Source organism: Periophthalmus magnuspinnatus, chromosome 6, assembly GCF_009829125.3.
Source record: "Periophthalmus magnuspinnatus isolate fPerMag1 chromosome 6, fPerMag1.2.pri, whole genome shotgun sequence".
Taxonomy (NCBI): domain Eukaryota; kingdom Metazoa; phylum Chordata; class Actinopteri; order Gobiiformes; family Gobiidae; genus Periophthalmus; species Periophthalmus magnuspinnatus.
Window position 1 is genome coordinate 28241587 of NC_047131.1, and position 26990 is coordinate 28268576.

At 40.0% G+C, this 26990-nt stretch overlaps 1 protein-coding gene across 1 annotated transcript in view; it reads left to right on the plus strand.

The window, feature by feature from the left end:
* Positions 1-10245: 10245 nt before the first annotated feature.
* pamr1b (peptidase domain containing associated with muscle regeneration 1b) overlaps positions 10246-26990 on the plus strand; it is a 38167-nt gene continuing 21422 nt past the window's right edge. Inside the window, exons 1-2 of the mRNA XM_055222247.1 lie at positions 10246-10508; positions 25744-25920. Of these exons, the coding sequence (XP_055078222.1) occupies positions 10343-10508; positions 25744-25920 (343 nt within the window). The 5' untranslated portion in view covers positions 10246-10342. The remainder of the gene's footprint in view (positions 10509-25743; positions 25921-26990) is intronic.

Sequence of the window (26990 nt, forward strand, 5' to 3'; positions counted from 1 at the left end):
CGAATAACTCAGAGTTTGTGCTGCAGTGAATGGTGTGAATCAAACAGCAGGTATTGGTCAGTGTGTGTGGGTTTCAATTCAATTCAATTCAATTCATTTATTTTTGTAACGCCCAAAATCACAACAACAGTTGTCTCGAAGGGCGTTCATGTTTTGGTTGATGGGGGAAACCGGAGTACCCGGAGGAAACCCATCCAGACACGGGGAGAAACATGAAAAACTCCACACAGAAAGGCCTGGTGACCCGGGGATCGAACCAACCTTCTTGCTGTGAGACATGAGTGATGGCACTCAGTCACCGTGCCGCCAAGACACAAAAAACAAAACAACAGGAAGAATCAGACACAACAGGAAAATCAGACACAACAGGAAAAATCAGACACAACAGGAAAATCAGACACAACAGGAAAAATCAGACAACATAAGAAATCGGCCAGGCGAGGGGGAGGAAGACCAGACGAGGAGGAGGAGAGCCGGGCGAGGAGGAGGAGAGCCAGGCAAGGAGGAGGTCCAACTATCATCGGGGCATCTGAAAGAGATACACTCCACAGGGGGAGTGGGACAGGGGACAACATGTGAATAGCATTGCTGATGAGAAAATAGGGCAAAGTAGAGGATAGTGCTCAGGTTGCCATACTTCCCCCAGCTAGTTACTCCTACTGCAGCTTATCTTATCCCGGGTTTTAATAACCCTAACTCCCTCACTAAGTAACCTGGTCATACGCTATACCGAAGAGGAAGGTTTTAAGCCTGGTCTTAAATACACTTATCATTTTGTTTATTTGCGGCACATTTATTTATTTTTGTTAAGTTATGAGATCTGACAGCTTCCTTGTCAGAGTTTAGGGGTGTTTTATTTGTGCTTTTTGTACGTGGGGCACGTGGGGCACACACAGTCTCTGTCTGTTTGGAGCTGTTCCCTCTGACTGAGTTGTGCTTCACTGGTCTAAACTGCTCCCTAACGTCACTATCACTGTCACTGTGCTTCCCTGAGCTATTCTGCGTGCTAGTCTTACCTGGTCAATCTAGACTAGCAATCATATTCTGAGCTAACAGGGCGGAGCCAGCCTGCGTGGGATGGATGCCGTCTCTACGTATAAGCCTAGGCTTCCCCTCAAATGCCCTCCAATTATCTATGAAGACGACACCATTCTGCGGGCACCAATTGGTCAACCACTGGTTGACTGCTGAAAAGCGGCTGTACATTTCACAATTGGTATAGGTTGGGAGGGGGCCAGAGAAGTACACGGACTCCGACATTGACTTAGCCAATTGACAGACTGCAGCTATCTGTAACTTAACCACCTCTGACTGACCGCGCCGAGTACCATTACCCCCCGCGTGTATAACGATCCGGCGGTACCTATTCTTACTTTTCTTTAAAAGCCTAAGATTCCCCTCGATGTCACCCAGTCTGGCTCCAGGGTAACACCGCGTGGAAGCTGCAGGCAGTTCCACGTCCCTGACTATGGAGCTCCCTATGACTAAAGTGTCCCGGGTCCAGTTCAGGGGAGCAAACCTGTTCTGGACGGGGAGCTCTCTACTCTCAACCCTGTGTCCCTGGTCTGCTACAGTCCTATTCTCATCCCTTAAATACAGAGACTGTGGGGGCCTGTTTCCTGAAGACTTCTACCTGGAGTTCATGTTCATGTACATATTTTACCATATTGAGACTTGTTCAAATAAGTATCTAGTTTGGGTGTGTAGGTTTTGCTTTTTCGTGTGGATGTGTGGGCGTTGATTTTTTTGACAACCCAAGGCTACAAACATGTCCAGTGCACTGTTTGGAAGTAACTAAATACATGTACTGAGAATATGTATTCAGAATACTTATTGTTAATAACTGCATTCCAATACAGTTACTTACTCTTTCATTTGGTGATATTCAGAATACAGTTGCTTTCAAAAACCAAAGGAATACATGGTGGTACTTGATCATACAATTTAGGCTTCAGACTGCACATAATCAGTGAGAAAAATACAAAATCCAGCTCTTGTGGTGAGTGTATGTGGTTTTACTTCTGCACTTAGTGATAGTAAATGCAGAACAAACAGTGAAACAAATATAAAGCTGTTTTCAATACTCTGTTGTGCATTTACTCTGAATACTTTTACATGTGTTTAAATTATAAAGTATTCAGAATACAGTACTCTGATTGGGCCATGTATCAGTATATGTTACAAAATACATTTTAATGCAGGTATTCAGTATTCTGTAACTTAATACATTTTCAAAGTATTCTTCCCATCACTGTCAATACAGAAGAAGCGAGTGTCTCCTCTTTGAGTGCAGTCTGTCCGTACACTGTTCCAACCACACCACTTTCATAAACTCCTTTCTGTCAAGTGTTCCAGTCATAAATGATGTGAGAAAATACTGGGATGAGAGCCTGTATCACCAATAACCATTATCCACCACTAATAAAATGCAGAAAACTTTGAACTTTGAACTAAGCAGTAAAAATCCTTCCGTCAATAAGCATTGGCTTTCCCTTTTAAAGCAAATCTGTGTTTTTTATTCTTACCTCATGAAAACGAACATTCTGAATCTGTGCCAGTTAGTCTTTGTTTCCCCGGTTGCTTGTACATCTTGTATATCTCAGTGACCAAATTATTTCCACCATCACACAGTGGCGGGGAACCTTAATAAAAGACACATGACAAATATAAACACGGTAACCATGGTTAGCCATAACAAATAGCGGCTACAATTTCTGATCTATTGCCTACAGAGATGGATACTACTTCAGTAACTTAAAATAGTACCTACAGTTTCCAGACCCCATGTTTTTACTTGTGCTTGAATCATTTATCTTACAGTATAACAGTACTCTTACTTAATGGGTGTCTTGAGGGCCGCATCTTGAAACATATTCGAAGCGGAGAGCTACAAAGCGGTGGTCAATACTTTGAGTTCAGATGGGTGCATTTGACATAGTTTTGACACCACCACCATACCTTTTAATAAAGCTTGGAATGTTAATTTTAGGTTTGTTTCACAATGAAATGAGATATTATTGAGGTTTTAGGAGTAGAAATACTTAAATTGCTGAAACAACGTCCGTATGATCAATCGGGCCAGTTCAGCAGTTCAGCAAAAATGGTCTGAAGGCCCTTGGACCATACCTGGACTAACCCCTGTCTTGCCTTTTTTTTCCTTACTTTTTTCTTTTTTTTACCTCACTGTGAGTAAATCTAAAAGTCACAAGCGTTCTGTTTCTTGCACTATTCCAAATATGATTGTTTTTTTTAAATATATGCACGTTTTGTGGCCTCTTCTTTGATAATACCAGATTTTGCTTGTTCTTGTACTTTCAAAGATTTCAGATTATAAATTACATGTTATGTTACCTCTCCAGTTACTCGTAATTGAGTAATTTCTTGGAAGACTACTTTGTACATCTACTCGAGTACAACCACACTATTTTATGCTTCAGATGCTGCCTAGTATTGATTCAAGTGGTTTTGACAGGACTAAGAGCTTAAGTGCACGGAAGGAAACGTCTGCTAAACAAAAGCAGAGGCTACTGTTTCGATTTGCATGAGCCCTTATGGACCCTGCGGCTAAAACAAATGGAAAAGTCCAATGGTTCCTCTCCCATCCTTCTCCCTCCACCTCCTGCTGAGATTTCCTTTCTAACAGTGACATTTTGTTCCCTTGTGTAGTTTAGTCTTCCCGGCTTGGTCAGCAGTCCTGCCAGTGGACCAGTTTCCACCCTGCGCCACACCAGCTGCTTTTCCACTTCCATGGTTGACTTTTTTTTTTTTTTTGTGCACACGAGAGACCCCCGCTAGACCTCACAGGCTTTACAGGACTAAAATAGGGGGATGTGGCTTCCAGATTGAGGTCCTGGTGTGTAATAAGTGCAGTCTGTATTATAAAGGTGCACATGCTGGGTGATATTTCTTTGGGTGTGGGAGGATTCATGTGGTGGGCCGTGGGCTGTAGATAATTCACTTATGTTATAATTTAGACAGGTGGTACAAAAGAGGGCAAATTGGTTCCCATAATTGGTTCCCAGCCCTTTTCTGTTTTTCCCTCTATGAAGGCTTCACTTTAAAGTCACCCTTAGCTTTGCATTGCTTTTTCAAATTTAATAAAACGACTCCCTGCCATGCCACTGTGCCACCGTGCAGCGCCAGATTGATAACGCTTAACACTTCTCATGCCTTTGTTGTGTGAATGACACAGGTGTTTCATAGTCGTGAGCCCCCACAATTTTCTGGACACATCAGAACTTACGAATGCATTTGTTTCTCTTCCCCCAAATGTCATTTATTACAGTTACTTTTCTAAAACCAAAGGAATACACGGTGGTACTTGATCATACAATTTAGGCTTCAGACCGCACATAATCAGTGAGAAAAATAGAAAATCCTGTTCTTGTGTTGAGTATGTGCGGTTTTACTTCTGCCCTTAGTGATAGAAAATGCAGAACAAACAGTGAAACAAACATAAAGCTGTTTTTAATACTCTGTTGTGTCTTTAAACTATAATTTAAATGCAGCTAGAAGCATTCAAAGTGTTCAAAATACAAGTACTCCGATTGGGCCGTGTATCAGTAGACATTACAGAATACATTTTAATGCAAGTATTCAGTACTTTGTGTAATACAGTGGAAGCGAGTGTCTCCTCTGTGAGTGCAGTTTGTACACTGTTCCGACCACACCACTTTCATAAACTCCATTCTGTCAAGTGTTCCAGTCATAAATGATGTGAGAAAATACTGGGATGCATTCATGTTTTCTGTGCAAAGTTAATTTACATGTATGTATTCATTAAAATCCCTCTCGTTATTTATGATTGGAAACCGTAGACGCCAGCTCTTGTCATGTATTTAATCAAATCTTAGCACTTGGCCCGCAGACCCCACTTGGAGCACACCTGCTGTAGCCATTTGTGTGATAGTGAAAAGAAAACAAAGTCAAGGTTAAGGTTGACTTCCTACTTTCTGTTCTCTTCTGTCCTCTGTATTTGACCCATTGTTCAGGCTGGAGGAACAGGCCTGGAGCCGTGGATACAATTCTCTTGAGTCTGAATTGTGGCCGTAAGTGTCTTGGTGGAGCTTTGGTCGATCAGGTGCATGTTTTGGTGTGTAAAAAACAAACAAAGCAAAAAAAAAACAGTTGTACTTGAGATGTACCAGAGGATCTAGTCTACTGTAGTGAAGAAAATATGAAGTTTTACGCACGTCATGTTTTAAAGTTGAACAAGATCTCTGTTCCTTGGCAAACCGTGCACCTGGCTGGAGTTTTCCCTCTATTGTCCATATGGAAAATTTCACGCGGTGCCGGAAACGATAGTGTGTGACTCTCCGTGGGTCACTTTCATGTACGCAGATCTGAAATCCATATTCATAAAACTCTATCTGTAGATGCCATAAGACCATTTACTTTAATGTGGCCTCCTGCTGTCACAGTCTCCCGCGGATAAACCTTTATGCTTTGGGATTAACATAGCGTAATGGGATATATAGTCTTTACCATATAGCCGCATAGCTTCAGAGGGTGGAGACAGCCGTGGCCCGATTTAGATCTTCACGCAAACATATGTTCATATACATTGAAGCTGACTTATATAGAGTCAAAGCCAATCAAAGCCAGGCCGAGCTTGTTTAGGTGGAGGTAAACGTTAGTGAGATGTCTCTGGTTTTGTTAGAGTCCGTGGAATATAATCTACATTTAAAAATCTGCTTTGATGGTATGAAAACATTTGGAGACCTCTCATGTCTCACTTAGCTTTAGATGATGTAGAGTAGAGCAGACTTTAAGTGCATGTAAAATATAATGAGATTCATGAGGGTATAGGCCAGGGCTGAAATCATATTTTTAAGTTTTAAAAAGCACATGAACCTTTTATCATCCTTCCTCTTTCAAAACTTCCAGTAAGTTCTTCTTTTTCGAGCAGGGTGTACTATAAAACATATATTTTGGTCTTGCTTCATTTTCGTTCACTGCTGCAGGCCACAGTTGACTTTCTGTTTGTACCTTGGCAGGTCTTTTTCCACATTTACTTCACGCGGTTCTTTATTGGACAGCAAACTGTGATGTGATAGAGTGGGATTGTTAATGTAAAAAGAAAAATTAATTGGTTGAGTCTCAATGGATCCTACAATGTCATACTATTTCCATACTTATAAAATCCACATGGTTCCAGGGGCATGCAGTGTCTAATTAATCCTGTAAAAAACATAAAATACATTAAAGAGGCAGCATTTAATTTAAAATCCCTTCCATTTAACATGTAATCACTATGCCTCTTATTAACTGTGTCCGGTGTTTGTCTTTGAAATGACGATTAAAAACTCAACTGGGATCTGACTGCAGACCTCCACCCAGAGGACCCAACCCGTAGACGTCCACCAGGCGGACCCTCACGTGACTTACCTCCATCCACAGCTCCCTAGAAGTAAACAAACATCGTCCTTGCCAAAAAACGTCACCAAAGTTGGCATTGTTTTACACTGAACACAAGCCCAAACCCTTTTCGTAACCTCAACCAGGGCCTACGGCAACACAAGCTACACCTAATGTGCCTATGCCATTTGTATTTCCACCATTGTAGGCCACATTTTGACAGTTAAATATGTGCTGTGTTTGTGCCAACATGTTTTAAGATGCTAATTTCCCTATGCAAGCAGAGTAGAGTAGAGACAAAACAAAACTACTTTCAAATTAGGATTAAATATACAGTCTTTGAAATGCTAATAAGCGCAAACAATGAGCTTTATCACCTTTAGTAACATTTAACAACTGATAAATATTGTAATTAAAATCCTCATAAAAAGCAAAGTAATGAAAAACAAGGGACATGTCGGTGGAGGTGGATCCCGATGGAGGTCTGCAGGTTCTCTGGGTGGAGGTGTGCAGACTCTTTTGAAAAATTAGGGGGTCTCAGTTAATTTGGCAAATGTTTTGGTGCCAACAGCTGTGTGCACACGTAGTACACCTGGATAATTTGGGAGCCATGACGAAATTGTGTACTATTAAAGCTACATTGAGGTGATGTTGCACAGCTCGTAGTACTGAGCATCTTTCCATTCATTTAGATCATGTAGTTCTTATAAGTTAAAGATGTGCTGTGTAACTCTTCTAGTAGAGGGTCTGCATGTTTGTCTCTATGGAGGTGTTTTTGTTTAGCATGGAATGTTCCGCAGCGTGACATTATACTCCATGGAAACAAGCAAGCCACCGGTCAAGTTGAGGGTCACGGTAAGAACACATGTTTTTCAGGGTGTTTTTTTTTAGCAATAACCTCTAGTTGAATAAATCCATATGTTTAATGCCATACTGCTAAACATTCCAGGCAAAACGATAACTCCATGGAGACGAGCAGGTGGTGAACCCCTCAGAAAAGTTACATAGTGCACCTTAAAGCAAGTTTGGACAAAGCACTAAAAACTTAATCCCCCTGTGCATGTTTATTGGTTGGAGAAGTAGTAAAACTTGGCACCACCCAGGTCTGTCAAAATAGCAATTTTTGAAGCACCATATATTGCTACAGAGAAATACTGCGATAAACGATAATATTGAAACTACTTTATACCACTGATACAATAACAATTAAAACTGTGAGCAGTGATAAAGGGCCCTCACATCCCTTGCGACCACGGAAGGTCCAGAGCTGCATATCAACCTTAGCTTAACATGTGATTCAATATTTCCAGTGTCATGTTGGAGATAAATGTTTATGGCCCATTGTAACCTTGCAGGGGGCGTTGGTGAGCATTTTAATCCACACATCATTTTGTCCAGCTCGTCAAAATACTCAGACGCTACATTGGGTTTGTCTGAGTCCAACGATGTTTGCAAAAGCTATAGGATTTTTTATACTTTCAAAATGGCCGCTTCATTAATTAATTAATCAGTATGTTCAGATCATCAAAACACACAAGTACTACATTGAGTCTATCCAGATCCAACCATTTCTTCAAGAGTTACAGGGATTTTTAAGCTTTCAAAATGGCCGCTTCTTTAAGAGCTCATTATGACCTCGCCCTGGGACTTATGTAAATTATTTTAACAACTTTTGATAGTAGATATGTCCTGATGTCCTTCAATCAGTTTGAATTTATTTTTTGGACTTTATGTGCACCTCCAGCTGGCAAGGCTTTACAGAAAAAGAAAGACATTAAAATCGCAATACAAACAAACATAAATAATCACACATAATCATCATAAAATCTATGTTAAAAGAGAGAAGTGCAGAATAAAAACCTTTCAGACATATACACAGCTAAATAGAACTGTTTTGAGTCTGGATTTAAACATTGTCAAAGTAGAGGCCTGTCTCACATCTTCAGGAAGACGGTTCCAGGTTTTAGCTGGACATAAACCTGAAACACTGATTTCTCATGTGGGCACCAGCAGGAGGCCTGTTCCTTGACAACACAGGAACAGTGTCCACATTAGGCTGAAGTTTAGGGTTTCATAATAAACTATTAGGCATCTGGACAAATAGTGCTGAGGTGCAGAGGGGACAAAGAGGTTTCCGTTCCCTTTTTTCCACTTTGATTTTTAGTCTTCCCTGCTGTCACGGTTCAGTTGTTTGCAAACTAGCCCAAGTTCTGCTTATTCCATCTCAAGAACATACAGAAGTTACCTCCAATACTGCGGGGTTATGAAGTCATTATTGGGATCGTCTCTTTTGATTTTGTGCATTTAGGGAATCACGCAATCTTTTTAGCTTTTTAGATTTTGAATATAGTAGAACACATAAAAAGACAAGCACAGAGCCATGGGAGCAATGGGTGACATGGCATAGTGCTAATTTATGAATATACATACAATTTAATAATATTTTAAATGCCAGTGTTATCAAATTCTAATATAATTACATTGAAACTGGCTGGGAAGTATCATCAAAATGTCACTTACTTTTTTGTTTGTGATCCATGATTTTACAGTAACATATCTGCAGGTTTTGTATTAATTTTATATTTTAATTATGTTTGGGTAGTGTCCCTCAGTATCATGTGGCATTAGTAGAGATTGACCGATATGTGTTTTTATTTTATTTTTTTTCTTGGCCGATAATGATACAGATTGTTTAGAATACAGAGCAGCCGATATATGGCCGATTTTGATAATTTTTCTCAATTTAATTGTAATGTAATTTAAATTTAATACAAACTGACCCACAGCCCTTTTTTTATCACAAACCTTTAAGGGAGTAGTGTTATTGGTACATTTAGTACATTTCTCTCTTTGTATTAAAGAGTTAAAACAAGATATAAGATTTAAGGCTGATAGCTGATAAACTAAAAAGTCCAAATATTGGCTCAGTATATGTAGGTTGGCAGCAGCAGAGAGAGAGGGGGAGGAGCTAGAGCGATAGGAGTAGGTCCAGTTTTAGTGTAATCATTTAAATGATAAAAATGAAGTGTAATAGACATATCGTTTATTGAATATATTGTAATTATCAGCAGTGATGCATATGGGGATTTATGCAGAACTGGTGTGGTGTTTACATATTGATTAAAGTCTGTTCAAAGCATAAAGATGGATTAATGTGCTCAAGCTATAAAACCATATGATGAAAATGACTTAATTTAGTAGGTCTACTTCAGCACATAAAAACACATTTAAAAAAAAGTATATATATAAAAAAAAGTAAACTAATGAAGAATCGTGTCATCAAAATTGTAAATTGATCTGATTATTGTAAATTATTTCAAAATCTCGTCTTCTCATTTTCGTGGACCCATCTCATATCTCATCTCGTGTAAATTCTGTCTTATCCCACCCCTACTTTTGGGTTTGTAACAACTCACATTTTCCAGAAACAGGCTTAAAAGAATCCTCATTTTCATCTGCTTAGTGTTAGTATAGAGAGAATAGAGAAGCTAAAAATTCCTAGTTTTCGACCGCACCTTACAACATGCATTTTACTCTTATTGCCCTCATCCTAAACACTTTCTAAGCATTTTACCAGACATAAATTCCCTCACCACCCCATTCGAACTCCTAAGTGTTGGTCACATAAAAGCTCTTTGTAAAATGCATTCCTCCGGCTCGGCCCTGTGCGACTGCGTGTGACAACATAATGACTTAAGCACAGCTCTCCTCTGCCCGAGCTCTGCCTGAGCGCTGACGTCGTGCAGTGATTTCGCTCAACAGTGGAACTCCCTGCTCCTCTGTTTGTAACCTGACGCCTTTCAAAGAGAGAGAGAGAGTGAGGGAAGGAGAGGGAGAGACAGAGAGAGAATAAGAGTCAAAGGCACAGACAGAGAAATAGGAGGTAGGAGGGAGGGAGCAAGGGGGTAGGGTAGGACTCGGGAGTGGAGTAGGGAGCGTGATGTCAGCTGAGTTCAGAAAGTAAACAGACTTCGTAGACAGCAGCATGCGTCCGAGGCAGCTGGAGGAAGCCCGGGGGGATGCAGGTCGTCCAGTGTCCCGGACCGCTAGCGCTAACTTGAACATGGTCATGTGTGGTAAAGGGGGCTGGCTCCTCTTCCTCACTTTCATCTTCATCACCTCTGTGAGTCCCGGGACTGCATGGCCCTACGGTAAGAGACAGGACACTCACGCGCAACACAAGTTCATGTTCTTTGTTCTCAGAAAGCCGGCATCAGCAGTCTCTCTCCATCCTTTGGTTTGGCTTGTCTGTTCTTCAAAAGCAAAGCACAGTTTGGCCTGATAATTACTTAAAGTTTCCGGGACAACTCATGTTCATTAAGACTTTATTTAAAACTCGTATAATATGTATTTTTAAGTCGTTGCTAATTATGAGGAGGGTTTTTTTGGTCACTTTCCAATTTCCTTAACAGTCTAGTCTTTCGTATTCTTTATTAGTTAACCTATTTGCAGTGTTAATAAAAAAGCCCATTTCTAAAAAAACCTGCGTTATGTATTTGAATACCCGTCTAGACCTAAGTTAAATATTTGATTTGCATTCTTTCTTTACAAAATGCAACACCCTTCATAGGTCATGACCCAGTGTTTAGGAATCACAGTCAGATTAAACCTCAATACTATGAGTGATGATGTTTAGTTTACACATGTACAGCGATGTCATGATGGATGCCGTCTTCTTCTTCTTCTTCTTCTTCTTCTTCTTCTGTGTTTATTCTCTGTGGAAAATAAACAAACAATGCCACACATTCCATTCCCTGTAGTTGTCCGGTGTATCTTTTTGGGAATGGTGAAAATTGGCACCGGTTCTCTTTTGTCTCGGAGTGTTTTTCGAGGACTGTTTCCCTCCAGAGGTTGCAAATCTCCCCCTCTCTTTCTCTTTCTCTCTCTAATTCTCCCTCTTTCTCCCCTGTTTACCTTCTTTGACCACTTGAACTCTTGCAGGAAGACGTGAGTCATGTTTGAATCACATTGGCTGGCTTAATGTGTATACCATGCGTGCATCCCAGAGAATCCTGCTCAAACTGTTTTCTTTTTTTCTTCCTCATTCCCCCTGTAAAGCTATACCTTGCATTAGTAGCGCTGGTGCATGTGGGATGACTGTGGTGGATTAAGTTGTATTGTACTGAACCCTGCCAGTTGGCGTGTCTTTAACATTCGTGCTTGTTGTTATCCGAGTAACTCCCAGAGATTTGTTTGAAAATAGCACTCAATCAGCTGATGAAAGATGTACACAATTGCGTAAGCTAAGTTAATTTTGGACACAGACCTGTCTCCAAGAAGTGCATGATATTGGTTTGCGAGCAATTGTCTCGTTACTCTGTGATTACACGCAAGTAGACAAATCCCAATATTGCCTTGTATAACTGCACTTTGAAAATGCTTCATCAGCTGTAATGGAAGAAACTGGAATTTGTCTTAGTCAGACTTAAACAGCTGGATATTGTGGTTCAGGGCCAAGCTGAAAATAGCCAAGTATCTTTGAAGCTGTACAGTCATATGGTAAACACTGAGCAGTTAACACGGAAGGCACATAAGAAAGACACGGTGACAAATGTCTGAACCAAAACACACCAGCAAATTAGACTCATTTTAGCAACATACCTTACTCTATGGATAGAATGTATTTAATTAGCTATTTAAACATTGTTTTTTGTACCGTATTTTTCTGGACTATAAGTTTTCATAGTTTTTTCGGGTGTGCAACTTATACTCAGATGCGACTTATATGTGAAATGATTAAAATATATAATTTCACATCTTCGTTATTGTCACTCTGACAGTGCGAGGGCGCTATAGGCTTGTGCACCAGTATCTACCACTCCTGTAACATTGAAAATTTACAATTTCAACATTACAGTAATTTAAAAGATATCTGAGAAAAACTGAACAAAAATGTCCCCTAATAGAAAATCTGATTCTGCCACATAGAAGAGGAAGCAGCGGAGTTGTTCAGAAGTGACACCGAGGATGAAGAATTCAGTGGATTTATTGATTTGGAGTGAGATTGAGTGTGGAGTAAGTGTGGTACATGTGTTAGCTTTAGTGTTTGTGCTTTAGTTATCTGATTAACTGTTAATAATACAATTAAATACATTAAAATACCAGACATGTATTCAGTTCGCTGTCTGTGCTTCATGCAGCTGAATAAATGTGTTACGTTAGCGTGCTGTACAACTATTCAGCCTGTTGTTCTCTATTATTGCCTTTTAAAGATAAAATGTCTGTTCTTGGTCTTGAATTTTGTCAAATTTCCCCAAAAACGTGATTTATAGTCCAGTGCGATTTATTTATATATGTTTTTGTCTTCATTATTATACATTTTTTGGCTGTTGCAACTTATAGTCCAGAAAATACAGTATAGTACTTTTCCACCTTTTAGACACCAAAGAAACACTCTCCCAATCACACGCACAGCCAAACACCAGTGTACGCAGACACGGGGGAGTAAGGCGGTTAAGTGTCTTGCCCAAGGACACAACAAGAGCAGGATTTGAACAACAAAGCTTCGGATCAGTGGACGAACACTCTACCAACTGAGATACTGTCGCCCAATAGTTTAGTTTTGTTGCCGGACACAAGCTGGAGACTCAGCGCTTGCCTCAATATTGTCAGCTTGATTCCTGGGTTTGACATTTTGCTTTATGTCTCTCCCCACTCTTCACCTCAAATTAACCCCACTCACTATCCTGTCAAATAAAGTCCACAAGCCAATAGATTTGTCTTTCAAAAAGTAGTTAATCTGCAGGTAAATTTATAGTTACCCAAAGCTGGATGTTTCAATTTAGCACTGTCTAAAACGTGCTCTAGATTTAAGCGCATTGAGTTGAGTTGTTTTCATTACATTAATCTCAACATGACCTGCCTTTATGAACTGTTCTGTCAGCTTGCACTCCCCCGCTGATGTGTTTCTCTTTAGGGGGGGAAGTTGTCAGGGCTACCGGGTAACAGGCAGAACGAAACAAACCCCAAAACATTAAGATGTGAAAAAAAAAACATTGGAGTGGGGGAAAAATGTTGGCACAGAGGTCAAATTCAGACTGGAAAACTATAAGTCATACCTTGAGCGCAACAGTTCATTCAGAATATTTGAGCTATACGCTAACAAATGTCTCTGCACAGTTCCCGTTCGACCCACTTACACTTTATCACTACTAATGGGGTTCGCGGTGGTGGTAGCCGGATGGGAGGTTATTTAAAGCGATCTACATGATGACCGGCGGGATCAGGCTTCATTCACATGTGCAGTGACCACAAAGCCCCCTCGGGAGTCCCCCCCCCCCTCCAGTCTGTGATAGCCAAATTACCCCAACCTCAAAATACCAGACAGCTGCTGCGGCCGTACGTGCACACACATAGCGCCGACAGCTGCTATAAAAACAGCAATTTTTCCATGATAGGTCTGTAAGTGTAATTTAGTCAGGAGGAAACAATTTATTCCCGACCCGGATAGAGGAAGCGCGTACTGTATCTTCTCATGTTCATCGGACACATGTTTGCCGCACACTTTCTCTACGGCAGTGCAAGGATTTTACGTAGATAAAAAGTGAAGTGGTTGACGCTAACTCCCAAGAACTAGCAACCAACTAAAATATATCTCCATGACTCAGCGAACAAAACTTTTACCCTGAGATGCGGTTAGTTTAAAAAAGACATGTTGCGCTTGAACCTGCTGTATAGTTTTAATCTGTGACAACTGTGAGTCATAACTTGCACAAAAAGAAATCCGCTGGCTTCTGTGTTAGAAAACAGCGATGCCCATGGGAGCCGTAAACATCATCACAACAAAGAGCCGTGAAGTTGTCGGCCCCGCCTATGGAAAACTGCACATCACACTCGGAGCAGCAAATTTTTTTGGACCAAACGCTGCCGAATCCTGGACTTATCACAGATTAATAAAATTAAATTGGAGAACGAAGTGAGTGCAGAGCAATGGGCGTGTGTCGGTGAAAACGGGGATTAATCCACGATAATCGATTAAAGATTGTTCAAACACGCACAACTCACTTCAAATACAACTTTAAGAGGGTAAATAAGAAGAAAACAACTGTAACATGGATAAACGTTCTGAAAAGTTGATATTGCGTAACATGTCTGCTTTAAATGTATGAAGTATTTATTATAATCATCAGAATTAGTGTCTACTGGGCTGGATACTGCTTTAAAAGCGCAATTTTTCTGGTGACTTTTCTGGTGAAGTGTCCGCCACCTTCTAAGCTCCATGGAGATGTTTTCGCTTTACTTGGAATGTTCCGTAGTATAGCATTAGACTCATCCCTTATTCAACTGCAGGTGTTTTATTTGCTCAAAAGAAAGACATGGCATTCTGTGAGCGGGGTTGCATCTCCACAGATCCGACCTGTAACTTGATGTCGTGGAACTTTCCGGGCAAAGCTATTACATCTTCATAGAAATAAACAGACGATGGACCAGAAAAAGTTACATAATGCGTCTTTAATTGCTGCCATTGGTGTCGGACTCAACCATTTATCAGTCCCACTAGACACTGTAATAGAAAATTGCGCTTTTGGGTCATATTTACTAAACAGATCATATTAAACACTTTATTGGGGGAAAAAACATTTTGGGGCGTGGGCGACAGTAGCTCAGTCGGTAGAGCGTTTGTCCGAAGTTTGGCAGTTTGAATCCCGCTCTCAATGTAAACATCATTGGTTGAACGGTCAGATCCACTACCCACAGTTTGCCGGTGCAGTTCTAGTTCCCACAGATGAATGCTGTTGTTCTGTCCTTGGGCAAGACACCCCCTCACCCTAAATGTACACTGGTCTGTGAATATGTGCGTGAATAGCTGAGCGGTTCTTTGTTGTAAAGCGCTTTGAATGTCTTAAAAGTGGAAAAATATTGTATAAAAATTAGACCATTTAAGACGCTGAGCAATGGAAACCAACTCGGCTAATGGCACTAATACTGTAGTTATCTCACTGTGCAGCTGTGCCTCAGATAAAGTTTGGATGCCATGTCGAAGTTCAAGGAGAGAGCTGCTATCTGAGTCAGGAGTCTATGTCTGGACACAGTCAGAGAATGATGAGACCAGCTAATGGATTTCTCAGCAATAAAACTCCAGAGAGTGATGGTGTATGGTGGTGATATTTATAGCACAGTCCAAATCGACACTCTTCTCGAAAATTACGGTACAGTTTTGGAGCTAGCGTGCATTTCTGAGTGTCTGTTTCACACCTCTGGTATGAAAAGCCATTGTTGTGCCTGTGATGTGGATAAGTACTATCACATCTGCAGTGGAAAAAGTAGATAACACTTGGAGGTTCCCCCAGACCACATCTGCATGCGTTTGGGATAGTCGCTACAGGCACTTTCCATTAGACTGGTATGGGACAATTTGAAAAGCTACAGTATGCATCTAAGCTTTGGGGTGCGCATGGGAGTCGACAACCGCCACACTCATTATCAGGATAAAGGAGGGAAGTCTGTTTGTTCTCGGCTTTGTACTGTGCATGCACTGGCTCCAATGCTCTCTTTGACGATGATGATAGTGAATGGAGCAAGTTGGCAGTTCAATTTCAGCTCTGACCAGTGTGTAACGTTATTGTACTTGAGCAAGACGCACCCACTTTGCCCATGTGTGAGAGTGATGTGTATCGGCAGAGCTGTTAGGACAAATTGACTTTATTCTGATTCCAGGAGTGTGTGGAAATAACTGAACGGGCTTTTGTCGCTTTTATACTTCGATAATGCTTAAATCCAGGCTCAAAACGGTTCTGTTTAGCTGTGCATATGACTGAAAGGTTACTATTTTGCACTCTTCTCTTTAATGTATATTTTATGATGATCGTTTATGTTTTTCTTTGTTCGTATTGCGATTTTATCTTTAATAGTCTTTTTTATTCTGTAAAGCACTTTGAATTGCTTTGTGTATGAATTGTGCTATACAAATAAACTCGCCTTACCTTGTCAAACTTTGGGAAGTTTGCCAACCACATAAAATAATAGTTACCCAATAATAATAATGTCTTTGTTAATTTGTACATGTATTAAATTAAGTGGATTCAATTTACAATCCTGAAATATGACAAAAAGAGACCAAAAAGGTTTGTACGTATAGTCCCGTTTTAACAAATAAAGTCATTGTCTGTGTAATCTCACAGTCATCGAGGCATGAACCACTGCAAAACTAAAATTAAATTCTGTCAACCGGCTCCTTCAGCTCCTCCCATGAAACAGATATAAAACAGTGTCCACCAGTAATCTGATCAGAACTGAAGAAGTCACTTGGATGAGCAGCCAAACGTCTTCACTCTAAAGCTTTTGTCCAGTTGACAGTATTGAATTTTCTTTTGCTAAACACATTCACTGTCTCTACCATAGACTGTGTAAATATAAATGTACATGGCTAACCTGCTAGCCGCCGCGTTCCAAATAGGAAATGAGCATGGACGCTTCCAGCTCCATCGACTCGGGCTGCAATTCACTTTGTTCAAAAATTGTCACCCCTTTCTCTACAACTGCAGCAATGAGCCTCGTCATTTTGGTCTTAAATTGTTCGTAGTGTTTTTATTTTGCAATTTTGTCCATAAATCAAGATACGGAAATTAAGGAGCGGGAAGGGGCGTTACCTTCAACAGCATAGATCCAGATTGGCTCTTGGTGCTATGATGCTGCTATGATACTCGCTCCAAATATGCCCCGGTAACTGCTTGCCTTGATAAGCTTCATTTGACCGGAAAGCTGAACACCGTGGGGGACGTCACCCTCGCTTAGTCCACTTCTTTATACTGTCTATGGTCACTACTAGTTGTTAGTTTACTGCAAACTTAAATACCATCTTTCTTTTCTCTGTATTCCCCATGTTTAGAGGAATATTCAGACTCGGCCCATTAAACAGAACACTGCCTAACAGCTATCATCACCCTCATTGTAAACCACATCTTTTGGACAGCTCCCAACAATTTTATGGCATTCACCAATTGCACCCATCGCAGACATAATTACAGATCTTGTACATAATGATAAATGCGCTTATATTTGCATATTATCAGAAATGCTGCATGTAAAGACAACGCATTTTTATTTACAGAGCTTGGTTGTTTCTCCAGTCATTTGGTTACTCCGGCTGCTCCACACCTGTGCTGACTTCTTCTCGACCGTCGTAAAAAGTCCTTCACTGCACTGTTACTGTCCAGTGTCTCTGTGTCCACAGGTGTTGACCTGGAAGCTGCACAGATGTGTTTTACAAGGACCTTGTTGCACTAAAAGATCTATTCTAGAATGAAGACTGGGACTGGAGCCCAAAGTGTAGTTATGTAAAAAGGATCAGTGTGACATAAATCAGCTGAAAGAGGAGTCCAGAATGCACTCCAGTGGAAGTGTGGGAGAGGAAAACACGACCTGTCTTATCATAAAAGAGGGCTATTGCTAAATCCTAAAACATTTTTTGCAGTTTTCTCTAGACCTGCTGGAACATCTTAAAATACATAATAATAATAAATAATAATGAGTGTGCGTTATTTACACAAAACGAATGTAATGTTTCATTTTTGTGCTATTTCAGAATTAGGATAAACCAATTTGAGCCTCCCACAAAACATATTTAATTTTAATGACATCCTGTGGAACTTTTCAGGCAAAGTGATAACATATCACTGGTCCGAAATCCAGACCGGGCCTTGAGGTCATCTAATCAACTCATTTTGGAAGTTCCCAGAACTAAATCCAAACACTGGGGTGATCGGGCCTTCTCTGTGACTGGGCCCAAACTCTGGAACAAACTGCCTCCTGATATGTGCACCATTACTGACTTTGGTCTTTTTAAATCCAGACTTAAAACATATTTATTCAGACTGGCTTTCAACACTTAGTAATGTTGTGACACATTATCATTATTTATATTTTGTTGTATTAATTTATTTTATTTTATTCTCCTATTTTACTGTTTTAGTATGGTTTTAATTTGATTTTACTGGAAAGCACTTTGGTCACCTTGAGTGTTGTAAAGCGCTTTATAAATAAACGATTGATTGATTGATTGATAGATATCCATGGAGGCAAGCATTTGGCCTTTAAAACTTGAACATATAAGAATAGATAGTTACCTCTGATGTTTTACTTTTTAACTCTTCTCTGTAGTTTTGTAATTTGCATGTTGACCAAAGACAGAAACAAACAACCAGCAAATGCTACTAAATTTAAACTTTCTCTTATTCCTATTGCAATACTTTATAAACATTGCATTCTTTATCTGAGAACTAATTGATGTGAGAATAAAGACTTGTTCTGCATCACTGTTTCTGTTCCAGGGCGTTTCGTATTGACTAAGGATTCTTACTCCTCCACTGAAGGATGAGGCGCAGAGCAGTGGGGCATTTGATGACATTACCAGGGCAGACAATAAACTCTTCTGACCCTTTTAAGTTTATGCTCTATAAATCACACTTTACAGGTTCACCGGTCAGTGTCCTTTACGCAGCGCAATGAAGAGGCCGCAAAGTGGTCACAAGGGAGTCAGACGTCTTCATCCCTGTGAGAATCATTTTAACACAATGTTTTCCTGACGTCTTCCTCGACAAACTGAAGCTTTAGTGTTTAATATTGACAATTTAAAGGTGCGCTATGTAACTTTTCTGGGGGAGGGTCTGCCACCTGCTTGTCTCTCTGCTTGTCTCTGCTTGTCTCTCTGCTTGTCTCTCTGCTTGTCTCTCTGCTTGTCTCTCTGCTTGTTTCTCTGCTTGTCTCTTTGCTTGTCTCTCTGCTTGTCTCTCTGCTTGTCTCTGCTTGTCTCTCTGCTTGTCACTCTGCTTGTCTCTCTGCTTGTTTCTCTGCTTGTTTCTCTGCTTGTCGCTCTGCTTGTGTCTCTGCTTCTCTTTTCTTGTCTCTCTGCTTGTCTCTCTGCTTGTCGCTCTGCTTGTGTCTCTGCTTCTCTTTTCTTGTCTCTCTGCTTGTCTCTCTGCTTGTCTCTTTGCTTGTCTCTCTGCTTGTCTCTCTGCTTGTCGCTCTGCTTGTGTCTCTGCTTCTCTTTTCTTGTCTCTCTGCTTGTCTCTCTGCTTGTGTCTCTGCTTCTCTTTTCTTGTCTCTTTTCTTGTCTCTCTGCTTGTCTCTCTGTTTGTGTCTCTGTTTGTCTCTCTGTTTGTGTCTCTGTTTGTCTCTCTGATTGTGTCTCTGCTTGTCTCTCTGCTTGTCGCTCTGCTTGTCGCTCTGCTTGTCGCTCTGCTTGTCGCTCTGCTTGTCGCTCTGCTTGTCGCTCTGCTTGTCGCTCTGCTTCTCTTTTCTTGTCTCTCTGCTTGTCTCTCTGCTTGTGTCTCTGCTTCTCTTTTCTTGTCTCTTTTCTTGTCTCTCTGCTTGTCTCTCTGTTTGTGTCTCTGTTTGTCTCTCTGTTTGTGTCTCTGTTTGTCTCTCTGCTTGTCTCTCTGCTTGTCTCTCTGCTTGTCGCTCTGCTTGTCGCTCTGCTTGTCTCTCTGCTTGTCGCTCTGCTTGTCTCTCTGCTTGTCGCTCTGCTTGTCGCTCTGCTTCTCTTTTCTTGTCTCTCTGCTTGTCTCTCTGCTTGTGTCTCTGTTTCTCTTTTCTTGTCTCTTTTCTTGTCTCTCTGCTTGTCTCTCTGTTTGTGTCTCTGTTTGTCTCTCTGTTTGTGTCTCTGTTTGTCTCTCTGATTGTGTCTCTGCTTGTCTCTCTGCTTGTCGCTCTGCTTGTCGCTCTGCTTGTCGCTCTGCTTGTCGCTCTGCTTGTCGCTCTGCTTGTCGCTCTGCTTGTCGCTCTGCTTGTCTCTCTGTTTCTCTCTGCTTGTCTCTCTGCTTGTCTCTCTGCTTGTCTCTCTGCTTGTCTCTCTGCTTGTCTCTCTGCTTGTCTCTCTGTTTCTCTCTGCTTGTCGCTCTGCTTGTCTCTCTGCTTGTCTCTCTGTTTCTCTCTGCTTGTCGCTCTGCTTGTCTCTCTGCTTGTCTCTCTGCTTCTCTTTGCTTCTCTCTACTTGTCTCTCTTGTCTCTCTGGGGGTTTTGCTTTTCCTGGAAACTTCCACAGTATTGCATTAAACTTGTCTATCCCCATGAGGACAAGCGAGTGACGCCAAGATCCATAGACCAGACATCCGCAAGAGAATGTTTTTCCTATTGATTTCATTGTACATCCATATATCTCTATGGATCAGACCAAGTTACACGTCTGATCTATGGAGAGTCGACCCCGCTCACAGTAAGAATGCATGTTTCAAGGTCATTTTTATCAATAAAAAAGCCTGTAAACGGAACATTACAGGCAAAACATTAACATCTCAGTGAAAACAAGCTGGTGGCAGGATCCCCTCTTGAAAAGCTGCACTGTGCTCCTTTAAACGTTGGGCTGTAGTTGTAAATAAATCAAGATGAAGCATTTGGAATCAACACAAAAGTCAACAGGTGATTTAATGTGAACTTAAAATAGCTTTAGCCAAAACATATTAGTCATACTCTCCACACGTACTTATCACCTCACAAAAATTAAGCAGCATTTTATTATTAAGACTTATTAAAACTCAGAGGGTGGAGATGTTATTTGTTGTATATACACCGCAAACATTACGATTTATGAGGCGATAATTGGCTCTGTGCACAGCAGTCGGCAGCTAGTTCTAATCAGAGGGACACTGCACGAGCATATCTGATGTAATGTAATGTCTGAGGTTTTTGCCACGTCGTGCAAATCACTAAATCCTGACAGATCAGACAGTGAACAGGGAGCTGCAGGTGGATGTCTTCTGTCTTTACAAAGGTAGACATTTGTGTGTTGGAGCTACTGCTAATTTTAGAGTCTAATAAATATTTAAATAACACAACTGACTGAAATATTTTACACCTAAAAATAACTGGGTCATCCTTACAACATTTAATTTTGTCATTATGTTTCATCTGCCATTTTAATAGAAGTTAGCATTAGCACTGACACACAAAGACGTACCGTTCTAAAAGCAGAAGTGTCCTCCGGTGAAGTTTTCCTCACATTTATAAAGTGTTTAACATTTTGTCAGTGACATCCACCTGCAGGTCCCTGTCCTCTGTCTGATCTGTCAGGATTTATTGATTTTAGACGCGACAAAATCCTTACAGACATCACAGTACGACGGCAACGGGAAATGTATGGGTCGACTGTCCTGCTGATTGGAACTAGCGGGCTACCATTAACACAGAGCCAATTTTCATTATTATTTAAAAAAAAGAAAAGAAATCAAATGCATCCCTTTTTATCAATAAACTTTCTTCAGAATCGTATTACAAAAGAGTGTGAGGTGCCAGTTTTAATGTGGTGTAATGCAAACTAATTAAAACATAGTAGACAGAGTAGTTTGTAACAGAAATTATAATTACAACATAATACGGTGTTGTGTGGTTGTGTATGTTCTCAGGGTATGTGCCACACGGTATACTTTGCATAAACCTTGCACACTGCACACAAGACGTAACTTGTGAGTTAATGGCAGTGCATCCACTCTACAATTTATCCCCGATGTCATAAACGTCTTGTGCGGCGCTCGTATGAGGTCACGCTGTAATTCCTCTCACACACGCAGCGCAGCAAGAGAAATGATGTGCCATTGTTAACATATGTTTCTTGTTGTTAATTATACTAAGATCACTCGAACTGAAACACAATCCCTCTCACTCTCCCACTCAAATACCTACTTTATTTGTGCCAATCTGCAGCAAAATCCGTGATAAAGTTTCTTGAAGTTCGTTTAAGGTTATGTCAGGTGAGGGGGGTCATTGCAGTTCAGCACCACGGGATAGACCTGCCACAATAACAAAGCACGATATATAGATACAGAAAAATATCAATATTCAGTCAATATTAAAACTACTTTATGCCACTGACACAATGACCTTCCCGTGAAACCCATGTGTTATGAAAAAAACACAGAAAAACTCAACTTCTGCAAAGAAACTTCAATCTAGACCCAAAAATACTGTTGAAAGATGAAAGATTTGTTGAACGATAAGATTGTAGATTGATATATTAATTACTGTGACGGACCTTTGTTCAGCGTTTAAACAGGATTTTGTCCAGAAGTACCTAGCTGTGGGGTCAACTACTTTTGATTTTTAAAAACCAGAGCACTGATACTGTGAAAAGTGTTGTTTTGGAAGCGTGCAATCAATCCAAAGACATTTTTAGTATGTCCACCCATTTTTATTGTTATGTTGTTATGCTCAGATCCTTTTGATGAATAGGTGCATTGATTTAGGAGTCAGTGCAGACGTAGAATTACTTTTTGATATAAGAAACGATCCTGTTATTTCTACCTTTGTAACTTTTTCCCTTTTTTTTCCTGCAGTTCATTGTTTGATCCAATTCAGCATCTCCTCTTAAAAAAACAAAGGAAGCGCCGCACCATTCCTCAGACATTTGTGGTCTTTCAGCTGTGATTTTGTTGATGTTGCGAGGTCATCCACAAAAATGGCAGTCTAAACAGAAACTCTGAACATGGAAAATTCAAAATAAACAGAAATAAATAAAGACAATACAGGCGTGCCCATGTGAAATCAAACCAAAGTGTTCCCCACAGCGACTTGGCGTGTGCTGCTGAGTGTCGCATTGTGCAACAGTTTGAGGTTAAAAAGTTAAGAAAAGATACTTCACTTTTAAATGTGAGGGATAAGGAGACATGGATAAAGCACTGAACTGTACTGTAGATGTGCTGTTACTTCAAATACTGTAAATACTTCTTCAAGAGTATGGTAATTATAGAAGAAGTATTACAAAATGTGTAGTATTAGTGCAGGTTGTGTGCAAAATGACTTAAGAGGATCTGGGTAATTAGTTCCCTATAATAAACTTTGAGTAAGATTACATTGTACTTACCCATGAAATATCCTAAATGGAAATGCACAAATGTTGAACCTGATCATTTCTTTCCGTGACTACAAGATCCAAAAACTCACTGTATTAACAAAAATCAGCATTTTAACAATTTTAACTTGATCTGACCTGTTTTAAATATTACTGGCCTACAGAATGTTGAATGAGAATGTCAAAACCCAGCAATATATTTTGAAATGTATTTACTGAGAAATGTATTTATTTTATTTATTTATTTTTGTTTTGTTTTATTAGATTTTATTATAGTATTTTATATTATTTTATTATTTTTTTATTTTTTTTTATTTAATTTTTTTATTTAATTTTAATTTTAGATTTTATATTTTTATTTATTTATTTTTTATATTATATTTATTTTATTTATTTTTTATTTAAGGCTTGATTATTTCATGTAGCATAAAGGATTAGCTAATTTGTTCAAGTCTAAACCCTTGATAAAAATATAAATGTAAAGTAAAAAAAAAAACTTTGAGTATGGAGGCGTTCATGTTGTTGTCCTGAGCCTCTGAACATGTCAGTGCAGATTCAGCTGAAATCACAACAGTAAATAAAATGTCCCATAAAACTGCAGCCTTGTCCTCAAAGCACTTTCCTATTGACACAGTGACTTATCAGTACATTCTCTTTGATTTATTCTCTTTCTGCGCACACTCTTTGTTTCTTAAAAGGAATAAGACTCAATTTAAGCTGGACAAGTGAGTCACAATTTATGATGTTATTAATGAGTGGAAGGCCAAGTCCAGGACAAATCACAAAAACATTCATAAGCTAAAAAGGCTCCTCCCCTCTGCAAACAGCCTGCAGCACTTTGTCATCATTTACGCCCGGTGTGCACTGACAGCAAATGTGGAGCGGTTCAGGACTCGCACAGGTCCCACAAGAGTTAGAAAGTCATTAAAATCGACGCGCCCTGCCTCACTGACCTCGGCGGAGTCAGCGTGTGGGTCCGGGTGAGGCGCGGTCTGCGGAAAGAATCCACAAGAAGTCAGTTTTTCCCGGGCACTGCAGCGGTCTGGTGCGGTTTTCAAGTCATTAGACGAGTTACCGCGTGACCCCACATGAAACTTCGCTGCTTTAGGCAAATACGCCCTGCAGTTGTCGTAGTTTGTGTAACAGGTAATCTGCAAGTAACCTGCTCAAAGTACAGACCCGCTTTGAAGTTATGATCATTCTGGTGTCACAGATTGAAGATATGTGTCATGCATTTAGCTAAAAACATCAAATCTGTGAAACTCCCTGATGCTACATATTATTTGTGTGTTTGGAAATGTCAAAAGTCTTCTGAGTAGTAGAGGTTTTGATTTGTTGGTATTGTGATTTAAATGCTGTTCTTATCCTGTAGAGCACTTTGAATGACTTTGTGTACAAATTGTGCATTTCCTTGCCTACAGTTGTCGTGTCCTTGGGCTCGTAGCTTGTATCCATTTGTTTGTTTCATCGTGTGACGGGTGAGGGCCAGACTGAATAAATAGCGTACACTGAATTGCACAACAATTATAGTGTTTAGAAAAGGACAAAACTGTTTAAGGAGAATGCAAACATGTTATAAAAAATACTCTTAATTTATGAATTGGAATGTTTTGCCAAGGACTGGTTTCAAAATTAAAATAATCAATAAAAAGTAAATATTGTACTTATGTAACGTTAGTAAATAATTGTACTTCATGACATTGCAGTACTGCCTGAGTATTACTTAACCATCGCTCTGATATGTATTAAAGGTTGACAGGGAGATCATGAGCTGACTTCATAAGTATGCAGAAAAGTGCATTGTTAGCAAAAAACAGCCAAGGTTGGATTGAGGCTCCTGGTGATTCTCCATCCACATCTGCCAAGAAACTATTTCTATTTGTCTGTTAAACTCAGTTACATAACAAGTCAGGCTCACGCCCGTGACTCATTACTTTCCCAAATATAAAGTCAAGAAACAAAACAGATTCTGCAGTTAGCTAAGCCTGTGCTGGATCGGCTGATTTTAAAGGGCATTCTTACAGATCATTTACTGAGCTATTTAAGGACTAGGAGTTGTTAGTTTTTTCCAATTTGGAGCAACAGAGGTGAAACTCAAAGGCTTCTGGGAAAGGAAACATAATTGGTTTGCAAAATAAAATTCATTGCATTGCATAAAAATGTTTGTTAGTACATTTTATGTGACCGTGACCATATCTGTGAGTTGTTTAGTTTCATTTGTTGATGCTCCTCAGTATTGTTGACATAACCTTGTTTATATGAAACCTTCTTGCTCAGATGTCTCCAAATTTGGGGCTGAGTAAAAATAATAATAAAAAAGTCACAATAATTCTGCAAATACATTTTTTTACTTTAATTGTTGCTCTGTTTTGTCCCATTTGTGTTTCCATTTGTTCATTTTTGGTCATTAGTTACTGTGGTATGTTCCCTAATTGCAAGTACACGTAAAAGTGCCCTTAGAAATACCAAGAATGAGCCCAAATAAACAAATCAACGAAACCTGGGCCACCTTTCCCCCCCCAATGTCAAACTTTCTTCTCTCAACATAAAGTTACCTTAGGGTGATGTCTGAGCGATGCTAATTCTCCTTATGTTTGTGTTCTCAGATTACCGGCACTTGTACAACCACTGCCCCGGGCCAGAGTGGAGCGTGATGTGCAGGGGCTGCTGTGAGTACGACGTGATCCGCTGTAAGTGTCCTCTGCACGGGACGCCGGTGGGCTACGCTGTGCCCTGCTGTCGGAACGCCATCAACGAGTGTGACCCCTGCATCATTCATCCAGGTACTGCAGTGCAAAATGTCAAAGAAATTATGAGTTATATTTAGATTTTTTAGCTTGAAACTGTCTTATTTTGGTGTTTGCATATCAATGTCAATGTTTGTTCTATATGCCATGGCTGTACTCTGAGCTGAAATATATGTTTTTTCACAAACTGTTGCATAAATTGCTAAACCCAGTGTATTCATGTTGTTCAGACAAAATGATTCCTTCCTTCTGTATTTTGATTTGAATCGTTTCATTGCTTTATTGAAGGAGGACCGTTGCCAGAGCTTCAAGCCGGGCGTCCCCTGCACGATTTTGACCATCTGTGTGGAATATTCGTACTGACAAACTTTTGTCGTTGCCGTGACGATATCCAACAATCTTATTCACTTTATTCCTGAAGTTGCTGTGGTTGCCGATCTTGACAGCAAATAAGTTCTTTCTGGAGTACAAAGCTGTTTTAAAGCATCCCCAGAGAATCAGTGCAGTCGGTGTTGAGTTGTTGAGTTGTTTGTCACATGAATATAGAACATTTTACACAAATCAACCTACTTTATATCATATTTTAGCAGCAAAACTCAAATTCTCTCTCGAAATGAATGCGATTCCTACTTAACCAGAAGTACCACCACAAAAAAGTGTGGTTTAGTAGCATTTAGAGGAAAAAGACAAACAAAAATCGTGCAGTGGACGCCAAACTTTAAACCCATGAATCCGTCTTGAGTCTAATCGCGTGCACTTTAAAATACAGTTCCCACACCCCGTTAAACCATTTCTTTATTATGTTTAACTTTAGTTTTTATTGGTTGTGCAGAGCCACGTTTGATTTATTGCATTTTTAGTTGTGAGGGTTTTGTTGAAAATTCTCTACTTTGGTGGATAAAAAGACCAGTGCGTTCACCACCTTTACAAACCCAACTCTTTTAATGAGGTAGTGCTGAGCATCATGGGACAAATTCCAGTGCTAATTAGCTTAATTAGCTAACCTTTTCTTCAAATTGCCTTTAAACTTTACTGACTATTTTGGACCTTGTAAACACAGTATTAACAGTATTAACACCACTGTACTTTATCCTATGCAGTACCTA